General features: G+C 30.4%; 1 protein-coding gene across 2 annotated transcripts in view; it reads right to left on the reverse strand.

The window, feature by feature from the left end:
- The window catches only part of LOC126737234 (paired box protein Pax-6), a 115193-nt gene that overhangs the window by 80394 nt on the left and 16994 nt on the right, over positions 1-17805 (reverse strand). The window contains exons 2-4 of one of the 2 annotated variants that reach the window (XM_050442019.1): positions 15732-15876; positions 2542-2767; positions 1946-2126 (exon numbers count right to left, since the gene is read on the reverse strand). In XM_050442019.1, the coding sequence (XP_050297976.1) occupies positions 1946-2126; positions 2542-2767; positions 15732-15744 (420 nt within the window). In that variant the 5' untranslated portion in view covers positions 15745-15876. Of the gene's footprint in view, positions 1-1945; positions 2127-2541; positions 2768-15731; positions 15938-17805 lie in introns of those variants that run through there. The other variant, XM_050442020.1, reaches the window with a different exon arrangement.

A 17805-nucleotide genomic window follows, 5' to 3' on the forward strand; every position in this document is an offset into this window, starting at 1 on the left:
GTGAAGGCACGCATGCGTTTAATTTTCCTATCATCGCTCCATAACACCGAGGGGCGAGGGGAGGGAGGATGAAATTCAACCAGATTAATTATTATTGAATATAATTTGTTGGACGGGTATTTCCCTGCTACAATTTACGCTCTTTGTTCTATAATAACATGAAAGCTATTAGGTTTGGTTTTGATTCGGTTTGTATCGGAGCTAGAAAAAAGTTTATTACGAGTACATAGCGATTTATGTGGGGAAATTGCATTTTGAACATATGGAAATTAATCCTAACGGGTACGAGATAATATGTATTCAAAAATTTAGTTCATAAGGATAATTCATTTGAAAATATTCAGGTTCTTTTCTTACACATAGAAATTAAGAGTGATTTAAATAAAAACTGTAATAATATACTACTCCTTTTTCTTCTTGGTTCCTTTTCTTTACTTTTTTTTCGTCATGTTTTTTCCTGTTGCTTCTAATTTCATAAATAAACCACTTACCAGCTATAAGTAATCAAGTAATAGTGTAATTTTTTAATTTTTGTATCTTTGGTCAATAGTTTGAATACTTTAAATATTTTTTGCATGCATGCAATTTAAAGAATACTTCTAATTCAACATCTTTAAAATGCTTTAACTGAATTTCATTCATTCTTTCGCCATAATTTTCCTTTTTCTTTTATTAAATTCAGATTATATTCAGGGTTTTTTCTCCTGAACTTAGAAAATAAATTTTCAAAGGCGTAACTCAGAAAGTACATCGATTATCAATAAATAATGTAGTTCTCCTGCAAAATGTTTATTCCAAAACTGTTCTTCGTCATATTTTTCTATCTACGAGTTTAATGTTGGAAATAGAAAAAGCCGACAGCAAATATGGTAAGCACAAAATTGACACCTCAAGGAGTATGTTTAAGATATGAACAATTTAGGATGTCTAGCATCTTTTAGCTAAGTAAAACCTGATAAACAAATTGCTATTGCTAATAGGCAGTCTAAGAGTAAAATTACAAGAAAGTTCAAGGATATCTCTTAGACGAATTTCAACGAGGGACTATTACTATGATACGGAAATAAAGGTTTAGAAAATGTACAACGTTCAGCCCTACTTCTTGGAGAATTCGCCAATGGAACAATAATTTTCAGAAGACAGCAATTTATTGAAAAACCAGAAGCCACGTATTATTAGGAGAACTAACCTCTAACCTCAACGTATTCCAAAAGTATTTGATTTGCAAGTTCCAAGGATACCCTAGAATAATAAGCTTCGTTTGAAGTTCTGCAATCGTCGACCGGTTTTTCAGTATTGGTTTATTCAGCTCTGGCAAAGATTAGTCAATTTGCAATTTTTTTTTCGTATAAACCCCATTATTTAAACTAATTTTTACTCTAAAGAGAAGACGAGTGCTAATCGTAAGCACTTAAGTTATGCATAAGTTCATTAGGTTTGTCCAGATAATCATTTAAATTATTTTTAACTTGCTTGCAGTAGTTGTTAGGAACCTAAAAACTGTAAAAAAATAGAAGAGGATTCCTCTATAGAACCTGGACTTTTCAATAAAATACTTCAAACCTATGCTCCTTTCGATCTTTATGAAAAAAAAATCAAATGCATTTTATATTATATTTACTATTAATTCGACGTTTTCTAATATAGTAGCTAGGGCTTTGGTCCTACAGTAAAACGGGCAAATATTTACAAAACAAGAAACGAAAGGAGGCTTATATACAACTCGGAACAAAATTGGAGCTGTATCTCAAAAATCTTTGGGGAGCCTGCCCTTCGCGTATCCATGGAAACGCAGTGAGGCAGGAAAAGGGCGAGAACGACGGAATGTCGGATGGGGACGCTCATAAAAATAAGCCGCGCTGGGTGGCCCGGGGGTAGGGGGAAGGGATTATAATGGAGCCGATTCTAAATAAATTTATGTATAAAATATATTTTCGGTACTTACGCTGGGAATATTATCATTATTGCACACCCCCTCGCTAAGCAATCGGTCTCTGATTTCCCACGCAAATATCGACGGGCATTCCCTTTTAAATTCGGCGATTTTTTGTACTACCGGCTGGGTAGCTACCCTAGGTTTTGAGCCTCCGATTGCCCTTGGTTTTATTGAACCGGTTTCGTAGTACCTACAATATATTGGACTTTTTTCAAATTCATACAGCTACGAGTAATTATTAATTAGATAACCAAGTGGCTTGCAAAATTTTAGCATAGTAAACTTGTCGAATTTTCACAAATTCACCACTTACCACCATTTCTGAAGCTGTAATTATCAAAAATATTATTTTCTATTTTTTTTCTGAATATAGATAGAGTGAGAATTTGTGAAAAAACTGACGATTTCAGTAAAAAAATATATTTCACTTTCAGAACAAAAATTAGCTTAAATAACATGTCAGCGTGGTAAAATGAGATTACAAGTTAATATCACGTAATCCCATGTAGTATGGGAACGTTGGCATGTCATTTAAACCAAAAAGGAAGCCAGTTAACAGCTAAAAATAATTATAAATGTAATATATATGTATATCTTCAGCTTACCTTCCTAGTATTTTAGAAACACAGCCATTGGAAACTTGTAAAATTCGTGAAATATCACACGGTCTGGCACCGGAATGTGCCAATTCGACAATCTTTTGTCTCGTAGAGTCTGGTAGGGGCCTACCGTTCACATATACACCTCCAAGTTGATTTATACCGCTGTGCCCTGCCGAGGAACATCCAAATATCGTATTTTGTCCCATCGTGTGCCCCATTAGATCTTCTTCTGAAAGAAATTACTTGTTTTTACTATCGCAACAATTACAAGCCTTAAACACTTAAGCTTACGTGAAGTTAAATTGGGTTAATGGAATGCCAAACGCTGGCATATGGCGTAGTGTACCTTTACGAGCGGCAAGTTAACAAGTTTGCGCTACATCCCCGGCACGAAGAGAAACTGAATAACCCTAATGCACTGTAACTTCCATTTTCCCTAATGCACCGGGGATTATAACGCACCTAAATGTTAGCTTTTATCAAATCCGGAAAATCCTCTTTAAAATACGGCCGGTACACTTTGAAAATGATTTTGCTATTAAGTGATGTAGGGTACGTCGAGTTTAAGTAGATTGTACATCATTAGGAAAATTTAATATCACATGTAATAAGCTGATTTTTCTTTTTTTTTAGTTTTAACTACTTGAATTACGTTTTGATTTCGTGGGAGTTTTTTCCTGACTTAAAATGAGCTGTGGTTAAAGAGAAAACAGTATTCATACCAATTTAAGTTATGCAAAATTGATTTGCTTAAGCATTTAAATACTAGTTTTTTAAAAATTCCCAACAAACCTATAAATGAGCTTTTTGAATAATTCATTATCATATTCTTGTAAGTAGTGTAGGCATAAGGTAAAGAGATGGATCCACAATAAACGACGAGCCGGTACAAGCTTTTATAGCGAGAACCCATAGGCCAGCAGGGAATACATACTGGGTGAGCATGTTGCTGAGCTTGATTAGCTAAAAAACTACATTTTAAGTCTCATGCTTTAGGTTTAAGGAGTTTAAGGCCACTGACTGAGTGCGAATTTGACGGATGAAGCCATTCTTCCTATTTTTTGCCTCTTAAAGTAATAATTTAGGAAAATCTTTTTATAAATGCTTCGATAGAAAAACTACATTTCAAGTTACATATCTCTTAAGTTAAAGAGCCTTTGAGAAATGGAGTATAATGTCACTGGTCGGAATCTGACAGACGAAGACCATTCTTCTAATTTTTTATCACCTAAAGTTTTACAATAATCAAACCTTTTAAAACATAATCGGTAAACTTCAAAGGCGCAATAATAATTCTTTTGATATTCCCGATAAATTAATAGCAATGCATATTCTATAAATGCCTATTTTTTTGAATGCAAAAAAACACGGAATATTTCAGTTACCGAGAGCAATTTCTTTTTACAAATTAAATATCCTAATATTCCAAATTACTTTAATTTAAGTTGAGTTGATGACGCTACGGATCTAGATGGCCTACATTCAAGTTTCATGCCTCTAGGTTAACTAGCTTTAGAGAAATAGTAATAATTGTTACTAGCTCAGTCGAAATCCTCAGACGAAGAACGAAGCTTAAATAAAGAATCTTAATTTTACATTTCATGTCTCTAGGCTAGTTTAACAATCTCAAGGTTGGATAAAAATAAGGACAATATTAAATTATGAACACTGAAAGATATTGTCTTAACCAAGAAGGACAGCTCCAAGCAAGTAGTGTATTATATGGTTCTAAATGAACGGATGAGGAATGTCTGCCGGTTGTACATTATCTGGATGCCTGACCTCAGGTAATGCTAGTTACGAGAAAGCAAACTCCCTTGCTGGACTGAACTGCCTGATATTAGAAAGGTGCCTCTGCGTATATCGCCACACAATTACTGCGCATAAAGAGATGCAAAATTTGGCTAGCGACTGGGCACAAATACCTAACACAGCATCTCCACACCCTAGACATTACGACTAATTTATAAGGCTGACCATCAACAACAATTAATTTCTTTACTACCTATACCTACGCCTAAAAAATTGAAATGTTAATCATATCCACTTAAGTTATGCATAAGCTAGAGCGTTACTCTTTACTAATATAATAGTTTTAATTACCTTGTAATTATATATGGTTCAACCAAAATTAAAAACTACTGAACATCAAAAAAAAACGTTCAATTAAATGTATTTTTATATATGTGAAGCTGTTATCAAAAACTGTAACTGTGATTATCATATCCCCATTAAAGTTATGCAAATCTCGACCTTCACTGATAATAAATTAATTTACTAAAGCGATTATCAGCGATTTAATAATCAAGAACATTTCAAAATTAGGATAAATTTTCTCTGACTCTCAAAAGTAACTTAATATAAGCTAAATTAAGCTAATATATGCTAAGATTAGTTATAAAATCTCTAGCATTATTAAGTTAGAGATTTGCTCTAAAAAGATCTAAATTAGATTGCAATAATCTTCAACAAAAGAAACTTTTTCTTCTAAATCTTGATTAAAATAATAAAAAAGACAATCATATCCATGTATATTTTGTATAACCAAATGTCTTACTCTTAGCCAAGAATTTTTTTAATTATCTTAAGTTTAGCGGTTACGTAGTCAAAAACGATTGGAAAAAGGGAAAAAAGCTTTAAAGGGAACCCTCAAAGCCTCGATGTAGCTTAGTTTAGGGCTAGCTAGTCCATTATCGTAATATGAAACATAATATCCCATAAAAAAGTAAATTATTGATGCCGAACAATGATCCCAAAATGCTAAGAGTTCTTTTTAATATTAGTTACTGATGAGATGAAAAAGAAGAGTGTTAATTATATCTTCTGTTATTAAGCATACATATTGGTCTTGAGCTACAATTATAATAATTTCTATTGTCTTACTACTTTGAACAATTTTTTGTCTAAATGAATTTCATATTTACACTATATATATAATAATTAAAACTCTTTTTAAGATATTACCTTTTTTCACTATGAGTTCCAAACATCATTAAACAAAACCTCTTAAAATATAAAAATAGTTATCCTATCCGGTTAAGATTTTTGAACTATATGCTTGAAAGCCTTAGAAAAAGGCAGAATTCTTTAACCACTTTCAATTTAAACTTCACTAGGTCATTATTGCTAAATTAATATTCATAATCTTGGCATAAATCAACTAGTTATTTCATAATAAAAAAATCCTCCAAGACTGAAATAATCTCCATTAAAATTAGACACAAATAAAAAAGTAGCATTCATACCCGCCTAAGTTATGCATAATTGATTGTCGTATGGCATTTTAAATCAGGATTAATTAAATTTAAAATGATTGATTGATACATAGGTAATTAGAAAATACTGCCTGTTGCAATTTTATTATACTTAAAATGCAGAAATCCGTTAAAGATTAAAATAATTTTATTATGTTTTTATTGTATTTATTAATACCCTTAGCTTAAAATATTATCACAAAAAATATGGCCTGATTTAAGGTAAACGCAAACTTTATCTTTTTTGACTCTTTGACAAAACCCCTATGTTCTTCAATTTTCGAGATAAAATATTCTTATTTCCTTTATAAAAGTGATTCCGAAAAGCTTATGATTAGCATTAAATGAACTTTCAAACTCTGTTTTGAAAAAAAGTCAAAAGTTTTTATCGATAACAGGATCTATTGTATCAAGACTCCCGCCGATTCGTCAAGTTGGAACGTTTGTCCTTTTGAGTGGTAAACCGGCTTAATCGCGCCCCCCAATTATTGTATTGAACCACGGCCTTTAATCAAGCAGCAGTTAACTCAAGTTTTTCCCCATTCACCCTTGCATCCTTGTAATGATCCAGTTTAATACACAGGGCACGCCATCTCGATAGACCTCCGTTCCTGCTGCTGCGGTTCGCCATCAAGAGCCATTTAAAAAGCAGGAAAATTACTCATTTAATTGTGTTTTCTAAAGAAGTTTTGTGGTCAGAGCCCACGATTCGTACGCCTCGCATGCCCCTGCGCCCCTCTTTTATTTGTTCATTATTTTATTTTTCTAAACGGCTCGTTATCGAGTAGAATACAAATCGTCGCTTCATAGGTTCGATTTTAAAAAGGTTTTAATTGATTAAGGGTTTTATTTCAAATGGCTAGAAGTTAGATTGTGGTAGGATTTAAGAAGTTTTCTAGAAGTTAAGCATTCTGAGAACTAGAAAATATCATTTAATTTCAAGATACAGGATTTTCTTTTAATGTTAGGGCTCCACTAATTTACTCTTTTTTAATAAATACCTTCAAATTATATCATTTTGTAAAAAGAGCATCATAATAATGTAAGTTATGCATGGTATCAGTGTATTGATAGTAGTTTAAGATACAAATTTTGAAATAGTAGAAAGTTTTGTTAATATTTTATTTTCTTGTCATGTCTCAAGGCCTCTGGCTACCCATGTTAGTACAAATTTTGCAATGATATATTTTTTTTAAATACAGGGAATGGTAAATTAAAAAAAATATAGTAACAAAACTTGAACCAAAGGGGTAAACTAAAATTTGGATGGATAAAAAAGAAAAAAGAAAGAAAAGGGAAATGGGAGCAAGAAATCAAGGAAAAGTGGAGAAGGTAAAGTTATGGAAAGTGAGGACTAGGAGAGAGACTTAGTAATATACTTTAAGAGATTTAAATTAACAACAAAATAAATAATAACCCTTACCCTGGCTATTAAGTTTTAAAGTTTAGTGTAAGAGCACCTTAAAACTCATGGGTTTGACATTGCACCAAAAGTCCCTTGTCTAACTTAGAAAGTTAGGTTATCTTTAAAAATTCAAAGCAAACGTAAAAGAAAGCTTAGTTCTGAAATAAATTTAAGATATTTGTGTGAAGTTATGTTAAAAGGTAAGTTAAGAATCAAAATTATTATTTTAAAAACACGTTACATTGCCTTTCTTAAATATAGTGTCTATAGCAATGGTAAAATCTCATATCCAGAGGGTTTTTGACGATTGCCTTTTTAACTTCGATGAACATTTAGAAAAAATGATTATTTTGTTAAAGAAAATTGCAACCCTATTTGAATCATAAAGGGTAAATCTCTAACTCTATAGTAACCCAATAATCCAATATTTTCTTAATAATCTTAGCACATATTCGAATAATCTAGTTTAAATTAAGTTACTTTTAGAAGTCAGGAATAGTGCTTTCCTAATTTTCAAATGTTTTTGCTTAATCTTAATTACTCACTGATAATTGCTATAGTATAATAATTTAATATAAAAAGCAAAGTATGCACAACTTTCATGGATATGATGGCAACATTTTTAGTTTTTGACAATAGCTCTTTATATTTACCAATTCATTTAAATGAACGCTTTTCCTATTTTTAGTGATTTTTAATTTCGCTTGAAACATATGTAGTCGCAAGATAATTAAAACCAATATATTAGTGAAGAGTTCAACAATCAAGTTTAGGCTGACTTAAGTAGATATGATTAATATTTTAATTTTTTTAGCGTAAATAATAAAGAAATTAGTTCTCATTAAACATTTATGACAGCTTTTACGTAAATTTTTTGAGGATTACAATTTAAAGCTTAATATAGAAAAATCTAATAATATAGTCTTTGGTAACAAAAAAAGTGAGTTTTTGAAAAATAATTAAAATTTAATTACTATGGAATTAACATCTACCGACCGTACTAAAAACCTTGGGATCGTTATTGGCACCCAACTAAGATTTCAAGAGAATTTAAGAAAATTTATATAAAAAAACATTATTTTCTTTGAATTTTTTTTTTCTTCTAGGCACATATTAAGTAAACCTCTCAAAAATAGCTTACATGTTAAACTCTTGTGTTATCTAATTTTACACACTGTGACTATGTTTATGGTTTCTTTAGATTTAGAGATTGCGCATACAAAAGGTGCAGAATGCTTACTTGAGGTTTATCAGTGGTATGCGTAAATTTGATCATATTTCACACATATAGAAAGACCTTAGAGGGTTAAAGATAAATTATCGTAGAATTTTGCAATTTTCTTGTATCTTATGCTAAATAATCCGTCTTCTTCCAATAATAAATAAAAGAGCGTTTAGTATTTCGAAATACCGTTCACGATGCGATGTTTGGAAAATTGCCGCTGCATACCACTGCATTTTTTTAACGATCTTTTTTATATAACACTATAAAGATATATAATTCAATATGGGAAGGTTATTTTAATTTGAGCGCTAAAAATTTTACGAGAAAGTACAGAACTTTCTTGTTTAATCAAATTAATTAAATTAAGAGACTTCATTGACCTCAAAACTATTGTAACATTTGTATGTATGTATATATTTTTCTCTAATGATTAATGTTTTTTAATATGTTTTCTGTATAGTATAAATCAACTAATAATGTAGCCATTTAAATAAAATTTATGTATTTTTGATTTTAGTTTTGCTAATAGATAGATCTAAAAATATTATTAAAATATTTTTATATGGTTCAGTTGAATAGCTTTAAGCTAGATTTGCGCTAAACCTAAAATGCATTAAACCAAAAATGAGCAATTACACGAAAACATTTCTTGATTATGTAAACTTCTGTATGAAATTTAAGTCATTATTTATTTATATCCTGATACTTGGTGCTAAAACTTCGCGTGAGTACTTTCGAATAAGGCCTATTTATCCAGTTAAAAGGGCATCTATACGGTCTATTATAATGAAATAACTAATAAAAACTTAAATTAAAATGAAAATATTTAAAACAACAGTAGATTAGTGAAATCTAAAAGTGAGGGTGATAAAACATAACTTTAAGGTTAGCATAGTATACTACAGTAAAGCTAACAAATATCGATAAGGCTTTGGTTTACGGATTACAGGATTTACTGACTGCATGCTTCACTATACATCACAAACATAAATCAAAGCTGGCTCAAATTCAATGTAGATATAGTAAAAGTTATCGGACATCTACAAGATTAAAAGATTTCTAGTTCTTTTAGTAGTAGACCAAAACCACTTAAAAAAAGGCGTAAGAGTGGAAGAAGACACTGATTGAGAGATATTCAATATTATAAGTAGCTATATGCATTGATGGTTAAAATTTAACTTTATCCGTGAATATATTTATAGATCAAATTGCATGCGTATATGAAGAGTATCATAAAGCAAGATGACAATTGAAAATCTTAGGGCTCTTCAATGGAATTGACCTTTTCTCGGGATTACATAATTGGACACTACACAACGAGTCTTCAAAAAGTTAAAATTCAAAATATTACTACACCACTCTTAATCCTGAAATATTACAGTATGGTATTTAATATGCACTAACTTAAATTCTCGAAAAGCTGCGTTTTCAACTTTTTATTGGAGTAAAATCGTCAAAATTACCAAGAACTCAACCTCATCATCTTCAGAGACTTGTTGTTCAAAACTCATAGAGGTCAAAAATGTTTGCGTCAGAAATGGTTTTATTCGACATATAAAAGAATGAGCTGGGATCTTATTGGATAGAATATAACTTTTGATATTAGTACAATTAAAACAATAAAAAAAATTGATTTTATCATAAGGGTTGAAAATGATCGATATCAAAAATAGAATTAATACTGAAATGTTAACTGTTTATTTCATTAACTTTAATACTAGAATAACTTAAATATTTCCTTTTAAAATTCTATAATCAAGCTATGCCTTCGCTAAGATCTTGGGTTTATTTTATTTTCGTATTATGAATCTGAACATAATAAACCGTAGCAGTTGTTAAGTTAAAAAAAAATAACTTCTTTGAACTTTACGTGAACATATCTAATTATAGTAATTTTTTTGAACATTTTTAATTTTCCTCTGTTACACAGAAATAAAAAAAATTAGTTAATAGAGATATCATGCAACTAGAACCAGAAATATGTCCGAGAGTACATGTTTTAGTGACACCTTTACCTACAAACTAACAGAAAATACGTCCCGTTACTTACAAAAACCATTAATCATACTTTAACAAATTAGTTAAAAGAGCTGAAGAGAGTTTCCACAAGACGTGAACCGCACGAGCTTACGTAAATTATTTCAATTCCTCCATTAATTCGGAACGGGCTGTCACCATCTTCGAGCTAAAAAGGTCTTTCTGGAGACGTTCACGTCTGGCTACGTCCTCAATTCTCCATGTAATGTTAAGGTTAATGCAATTTGAGACGCGGTGTGCGCCAACCTCGGGTTACCGAATCAACAAAGGGACGCCATTTTCGCAAGTTTGGCCGCGTCGACTGTGGAACAGGCGACGCCAAAGCGATCCAGAAAACAGATCCAGTCGGTTTTCCTTTTCATGTGGTAAATTTTTGTTTTTGGAACCTTTTTGTAAGTGAAACCGCAAGAATCTTGTTTGAAAACCCTAATATTATACAAGATGTTGTTTGTATTAGATAAAAGCTGATGACGGGTTATTTTTTTCTATTCTAGTTTCTGAGAAGGCAATATGCTGTTTACCTTCCTGGTACAATTTGTACCAGGGAGGTAAACAGTCGTAACTCCACTTTTTCCTGATATGGCGGTGATATCATTTTCGAACTCAACTTCTTCGAATTTTTATAAAGCTAAAAGATAGTAATTCCCGCGTTGTGAGTTGCCTATCTTTTCAGTTATTAGTGGGATAGAGTAACGTATCTCTTGACACATATTTTACTGCGTCTAGTAGTCTAGTGCACATGTATGAAGTTTGTATGGTGAAAATCGGAATCGTATGTCGGCCATCTTGCTAGGCAAAATTGACAGGGAGCTGAGAGACAGACATTGTCATACCATTTGAGTTTGTTTTTAAAAAGTTCTCTTTCAATATTGGGAGTAATGTTTTAATTGATTTGCAGCAAGCAATTTCAGGTTTCTGGTAAGAAAATCTGTTTTATTTATTACTATTCTAGTCTTTAGTAAAATCAAATTCAGTTAATTTCACTGAAGAAGTTTCACTTTTTTTTTAAATTTTTAACTTGATTATTATAAATACATATTGCAAAATGTCTGGCCTCTCATTTTCTAGTCAATACTTAAAAATTGATTTAAAATTTTCCTGACAATTTCTTTGATGTAAGAGTATGTATATTTTAAATTGTTCTGAGAAACATAGCAATAAAAGATTTTTTTTATTTCCTCTAGTTCATATTACCAGAAAAACATGGAGAGCGTTATGTAATGTAAACTTTATTAAGACTATGAGCTATAAAATTTTTTCTGATCAGTTTTCTCCACAAATTTTCATAATGCCGATTCTGCTGGCTTTAATATACAATACATATTCATTTAAACATTTATTTTGGCTTTTTTTCACATGAATCATTTAGTAAATTGATTTATAAGGTTTGCACTGCCTATTTTTAAAATTTTATTTCATGCTCGTATTATACTACTTCCTGTGTTCACTGAGACGAGACATAGGTATAGAGACTAAGAGACCTGAGCACCCGCAATGGATCAGAATTAATGTTTTTCTAAATGAATTAATGATGTTTTTTAAAGTTGTTGTACTCATTTTCAAAGAGTTAATTTTGTTTTGTACATATAATATAAGGATAATTCATCCTCTGTTAAATCTATATTAAATTAATGTATATTATGTATATTATTTTAAGTAAATTTTTTTTCAGGAAAATTAAATAATAAATCTATTAAAGAAAAACATTATTTTATTTCCATTTGTCCAATTGGTGATATGTCGTACACTATTGTTAGTACACTGTCGTAGATTATTGCAGTAAATTAACTCATTCAGATATGTAAAATAAAGCTGAAAAGTTTCATTTTTGTCCAGATTAATATCTGATGCTAACACCTAATCAAAAAAGCCCTCTCCTTTATGAGTAACCTTTTTGATTAGGCGTGTGCTTTAGATATTACATTTAAATGATAATATTGTCAGATTAAATGAAATTTAATTTCCCGCCTTAATTTGGCTACGCCTTTCCACCATTTTGATTCGTCCAATTAGGCACGTCAATCTGTCAAGTTAGTTACAACAGTTTCCGTTGCCAAGCGAGAGGATGCTAGCTGATTTGTCAGAGGAATTTCTATCAGTTTATATGTAAGCACCACTTCTCTATATATTTGTGTTCTGTGGTCTAGTGTCAAACAACAGTGCAACGTGGCAGCGGTAGATCACAGGGTCTTGAAAGCTTGGGCAATTCAGAGAACACTGAAAAAACTTCTACTCCTCGACATATAGATGGCGATAAGAAAGCGAAATTACCATCTCGAGATGATACGGACTGTCAAGCTCATCTGATATGTGATATATGCGGCAATTTTTTATATTTCTTTAATTTGCAGACCCTTTTTTTTACTTCTGCTGAAAAACTAACTTTTATTAATCAAATATTGCGAAAAATTTTAACAACACTAAATCGTTCTCATATTTCGCACAACATTTTTCCAGTTTATTTCAGTGTTGTGTGCTAAGATTTGTTTCTATTTAAGTATGCTGAAACGCGGGATAAAGGAAAATTTAAAAAAAAGCACTGAATTATATTTAAATTATTCCATAAAAAGTGAGAAACAAGGGGGCAGAACCTTTGAATCAAATATAAACATTGGCAACATTACATTTATATGTTTTATTAAATAACTATTTATGTAAGTTGTGGCCATAAACCGAATGCCATACCTTCGGTTAACCTCCCATGCTTTATACAAGGTGAGTTAAGTTAATAGTCAATGGTCTTCGTGACAAATGGTCTCAGCCGAGGTGGTAAGCTTAAGTTTAATTATTAATGATAAACTGCTTAAGTTAAACTAAATTCTTTACTTTTTTATTTTATTTAATTTATTTTCATCATAGTAAAAAAATACTACAGTTAGCTTAGTAATGTACCTCTTAGGCTGACATCACTGTTGTGTGGCCAAATGACAACTTGTCTGATATATTTTAAATCAATAAAATAATAGCTTTTTATTTGAGTCCATGGTGTACAGAATATTTCGTTTTAAAATGCCTTATTTCAGACCATGATTGTAAAGAACTGACCACTTTTTGGTTACGTGGAAGAGCAGTCTACAGAATATGCTGATGGATTGAAAGTTAGACACTGTCTAGAAGTCTTTAGATATACTACCATTGGATCCTAGAGGGACAATATGGCAAAATCAGGTTAGTTTTTATTTTTTTGATTGTAAAAATTAATACTTCAAAATATGCTATTAATTTTTAGACATTGGAGAACAAAATAAATTACCCAGTGCAGCTCAAGACGCCGCAGAAGTAATCTTGTTTCTGTAGAGACTTTTTGATAGCCTCAATGTTAAAACTTACTCTTAAGCCGACGCTAAACCTAAGACAAGAGCAATTTTACCAGTTTTGCATGAGCAATTTTGAATTCTATAGAAATCTTGGAGTCTGTGAAATTTTCAAAGGCAAATGGACAAATCGAAATACTTGTAAATTGAACTTTTTACATATTTACTTATTTCCTCTTTTAATTGCTTATTTGTTGATAGTTATTTAATTAACTAACGATCATTACTGGTGAATTGAGAAGAAAGTAATTCCTCGATGATTTTATTACATTTTTATGGTCTTTATATATTTACCATTATTTTAACACCCTTTATAAATTCTATGAAATTTCGAAGAATTTTTATATTTTATTTAATGTTTTACCAAACTTGTAAAAATGTTAATTTTTATTTTATAACTTGTGGATTTTTGCTACAATCTCTTTTTTTGACAACATAGTAATACATTTTGTAAATATTTTTTGCTTAGTTTCTGGAACCCAGCCCTATGTCTTTCAAAAATTGTAGTACATTTAAAATTAATTTGGCGCCATAATTAAATTTTAAATTTCCCGCATTTATGACGTCATAAATCCATTTTGCTTCCAGTTAGTAGTAATCCTCGACATTCAGAGAGGGCAACATTCATCGATGATTCAGTGGTCTGTTGGCTTTTATGAGAGTTTCCTATCTAAGAAATATTAATCTATGGTAAGTCCGCGACAAGTGCTTATAGTTAAATACTAATATTTTAATGCTAGCGAATAGTGGAAAGTGATAAGAGTGGCAATATGTTAAAACCTGTTATTGGTAAAAGCGTGAATTTAATATTGGAGCAGATGAAAATTGGAGGTAATGACAATAGAATAAGTAATAATAATTACAAAAATAAAAACTAAGGTTGTGTTTATCTTTCTAATTGATTTGGAATATAAATATTTAATTTAATAAAGCCACATTACTTTGTAAGGCTGTTATATGGCAGGTAGAATTTAAAATATTTCGGTTGTAGTATGATAAAGAATTTTAAACTTGATGGACATACGATCTTTTACCCCTTTCATATAAACGGATTACATAAAGCTTTTTAAAGGCCTTATTTTTGTCACAAATTAAAGCATTGATTATATTATACCTATGTTATAATTAGGTATAAAAAGGTAGATTTTTTTTAAAATTCTTCTATAAATATTATTCTTTTAAGTAAATTCTAAATTATATATCTCTTAGACTTTTGATAATATTTAAGTCATAAAGCTTTAAAGCTCTTGGCTTGGCTTTGCTTTGGGTTCGGCTCTGGATATGCTTGAAGTCTTATGTTGGGTGTCTTTCGTAACCAAAGTAACTAGAAAGTTAAACTTAACTTGGTTGAGTTTAACTTTCTTGTTACTTTGGATAATTTATATATGAAAACTGTGAAATGAACTATTGAACTTCTACATCATTTCCTGAAGTATCCCTTAGCCATATTTCGAATAATGGTTAAATTTATTTTTTCTTTAAATATGCAATTTCTTTCACAGAAATAAGCGTTTATTTATGGTAATATCTGATGGTAAGATTTATATATCTTTTAATTTTATTTCCTAAGGTGAATATCTCGTAGAACGTGTTCCTAATGAACTAAAAGCACAAATAAATTACTTTCCATCTTACGAAAACCGCTACTCTCGTGAAAAAACGAAAATACAATATTTATGATAGAAATAAAAATAGCCTCTAGATCCTCTAATAAACCTAAAAAAATATAAAAAAAATATATACATCCATTTAAGTTATGCATAACTAAGACAAACTAAGAGAAATTTAAGATCCATGGCTTCTTTACTTAAAGACTTTTTAAAGCCTGTAATGCCTTAGTAGGATTTAATTTTTTTCTGCCCAATGATTCTGCCCGATATAGGATGGGAATTTCCGGGAACCCGAAAATAATCATGGAGGCCGACGAAGGGTTAAATTATAAGAACGAATGTGATTACCTTTGTGAGGCATCTTCCAGAGGCTCTCGGCGCAGGACGATTCCCTGAGGGAAAGCGTTTTTGCGGCGGAAATGACTGGCGAAAACCCGCCCGGACTCGGGACGGGTCCGGATGTGGCTCCCAGGTTGAACTTTTATAGACGAACCTAAAAAAAAAATACAAAAAATTATAATAACGGCTGACTTATACAGAAATTTAAAATTTATTTGATTTTTTACCAGTTTAAATCTGTTAAAAGTATTAATTTTTGTCACTTAATTGAATATAAAACTCATACTATTTTCAAGGGAAGTTTGGTCTATTGTTAGTTATGGACGATATCAAAGACTATTTTAATATATTTGTCCAGAACAATCAAATTGAACTATGTAAAATTAGGGATAAACGTTTTTACGATATATACGGATAACGATAAACTCATTTCATACAGTAATTTTTTTTTTCTGTTTAGTCATTTATTTTAAATGTTACAATAATAATAATAATAATAATAATAATAATAATAATAATAATAATATCACATTATGACCAGAATAGCACCATAGCGGTTTAACAGACAGGAGGTACCAGAGGTGCCATAAGGTGTAAAGTACAGCTAATTATCGACTCCGTAAATTTGCAATTAGGTATTAATGGCTTATCAAGGTACTAAAATTGTACAAAATAGATAACCACATAATTTCTTTTTGAGAATTGGCTATGGCATCTTGGTGAACACCAGTAAAACTTCAGGTGTCTAACGGTAATCGCATTAGAACTAATATGATTCCTATTCATAGGGGTATATTCCAGGAAGATTCCTTAATTTCACTTTGGTTCTTCACAGTTTGTTGATACTGTGAACTTTCGAAAAAAGAAATTAGTAGTGTGCAAAATCAAATTTTAACAATTCAACCCACGAGCGTTATAATAAATATTTAGACAATAAATATAACACACAATTTTAAATTAACTTAAAATTAATAATTTAAGATTTAAGACCTACTCCAAGGTTAATGTTAAACACTTTAATGTTAAAAAATAATGCATTCTTATTTTTATTAGGTAGATTGATAATATGCCCCTCTGTGCATTGCATTATTGAGCGTATTAATTGACGAGGATCGGCCAATCCAGTAAATATAAAATAAATATTGAAAGGTAATATAATAAATAGATCTTAGCATTGTTATCGTCTAGTTATAGATATTTATTAAAGTTATAAAACCTACACTTGTTTTTTTTGTGTAAAGAATAAAGATTGCATTATTTAAATAAATACTTTTTTTATATTTTTATACCACAATAGTGCACTATATCACAAAAAAAGTCTTAAAAATATTTACGTCGTAAGTAAGATGTCTTTCAGATTTCAAAGGTATCTCTGTGCTATCTGGGGGACCTCCATCCTTTTTGATAGTATTTATTTAAGACTCTTCTTTGCAATTTTTTGTTTCATAATTATTTAGATTCAAATTCAAAATTTAATTATTTCTAATATACATTTAAGATTTCTATTACTACAGTTTAACTCTACATAGAAATAAATAAGAAAGAACCACTGAAATCGTTTCGGATTTATTCGTGGAAGATATTTATTTCGAGCTTAATACATAATATATTTTTACCAAATTAATATAATACGAAATATAAACAAGAACTTAATTAAGTTAGCCTATCCAACATTTAAAAAATTATAATTAAACAAAACAAAAAGTTTTTTAAATATTTCTTTAGAGCTTTATAACACACACAATCGTTAAACCTTAAAATTGATAAAATTAAAACAACCGGTTATTTAATGAAAGTATTAATTTTTTTACTTTTTCTTTAAAAGTTTTTATGTAGAGTGTATTTCGAATTTTGAGTGGAACGAAAAAATAAATGTAAATGCCCTAAAAATTCACTTGATCGTTGTCCAATTTTTTTATTGTTTTAGCAGTTTTTGTCCTATTTGTCTTTTGTGTTATGATAGCATGCGATGTTTTTTAATTTATACCTTCTTTCGTGGTGCATTGAGAGCAGTTTAAAACAAAATATTTGGTAAATATCCAACAAATTATTTTCTTTATATAATAAATGCCTAGGATAAGTG

Source organism: Anthonomus grandis, chromosome 6 (genome assembly GCF_022605725.1).
Source record: "Anthonomus grandis grandis chromosome 6, icAntGran1.3, whole genome shotgun sequence".
Classification (NCBI taxonomy): domain Eukaryota; kingdom Metazoa; phylum Arthropoda; class Insecta; order Coleoptera; family Curculionidae; genus Anthonomus; species Anthonomus grandis.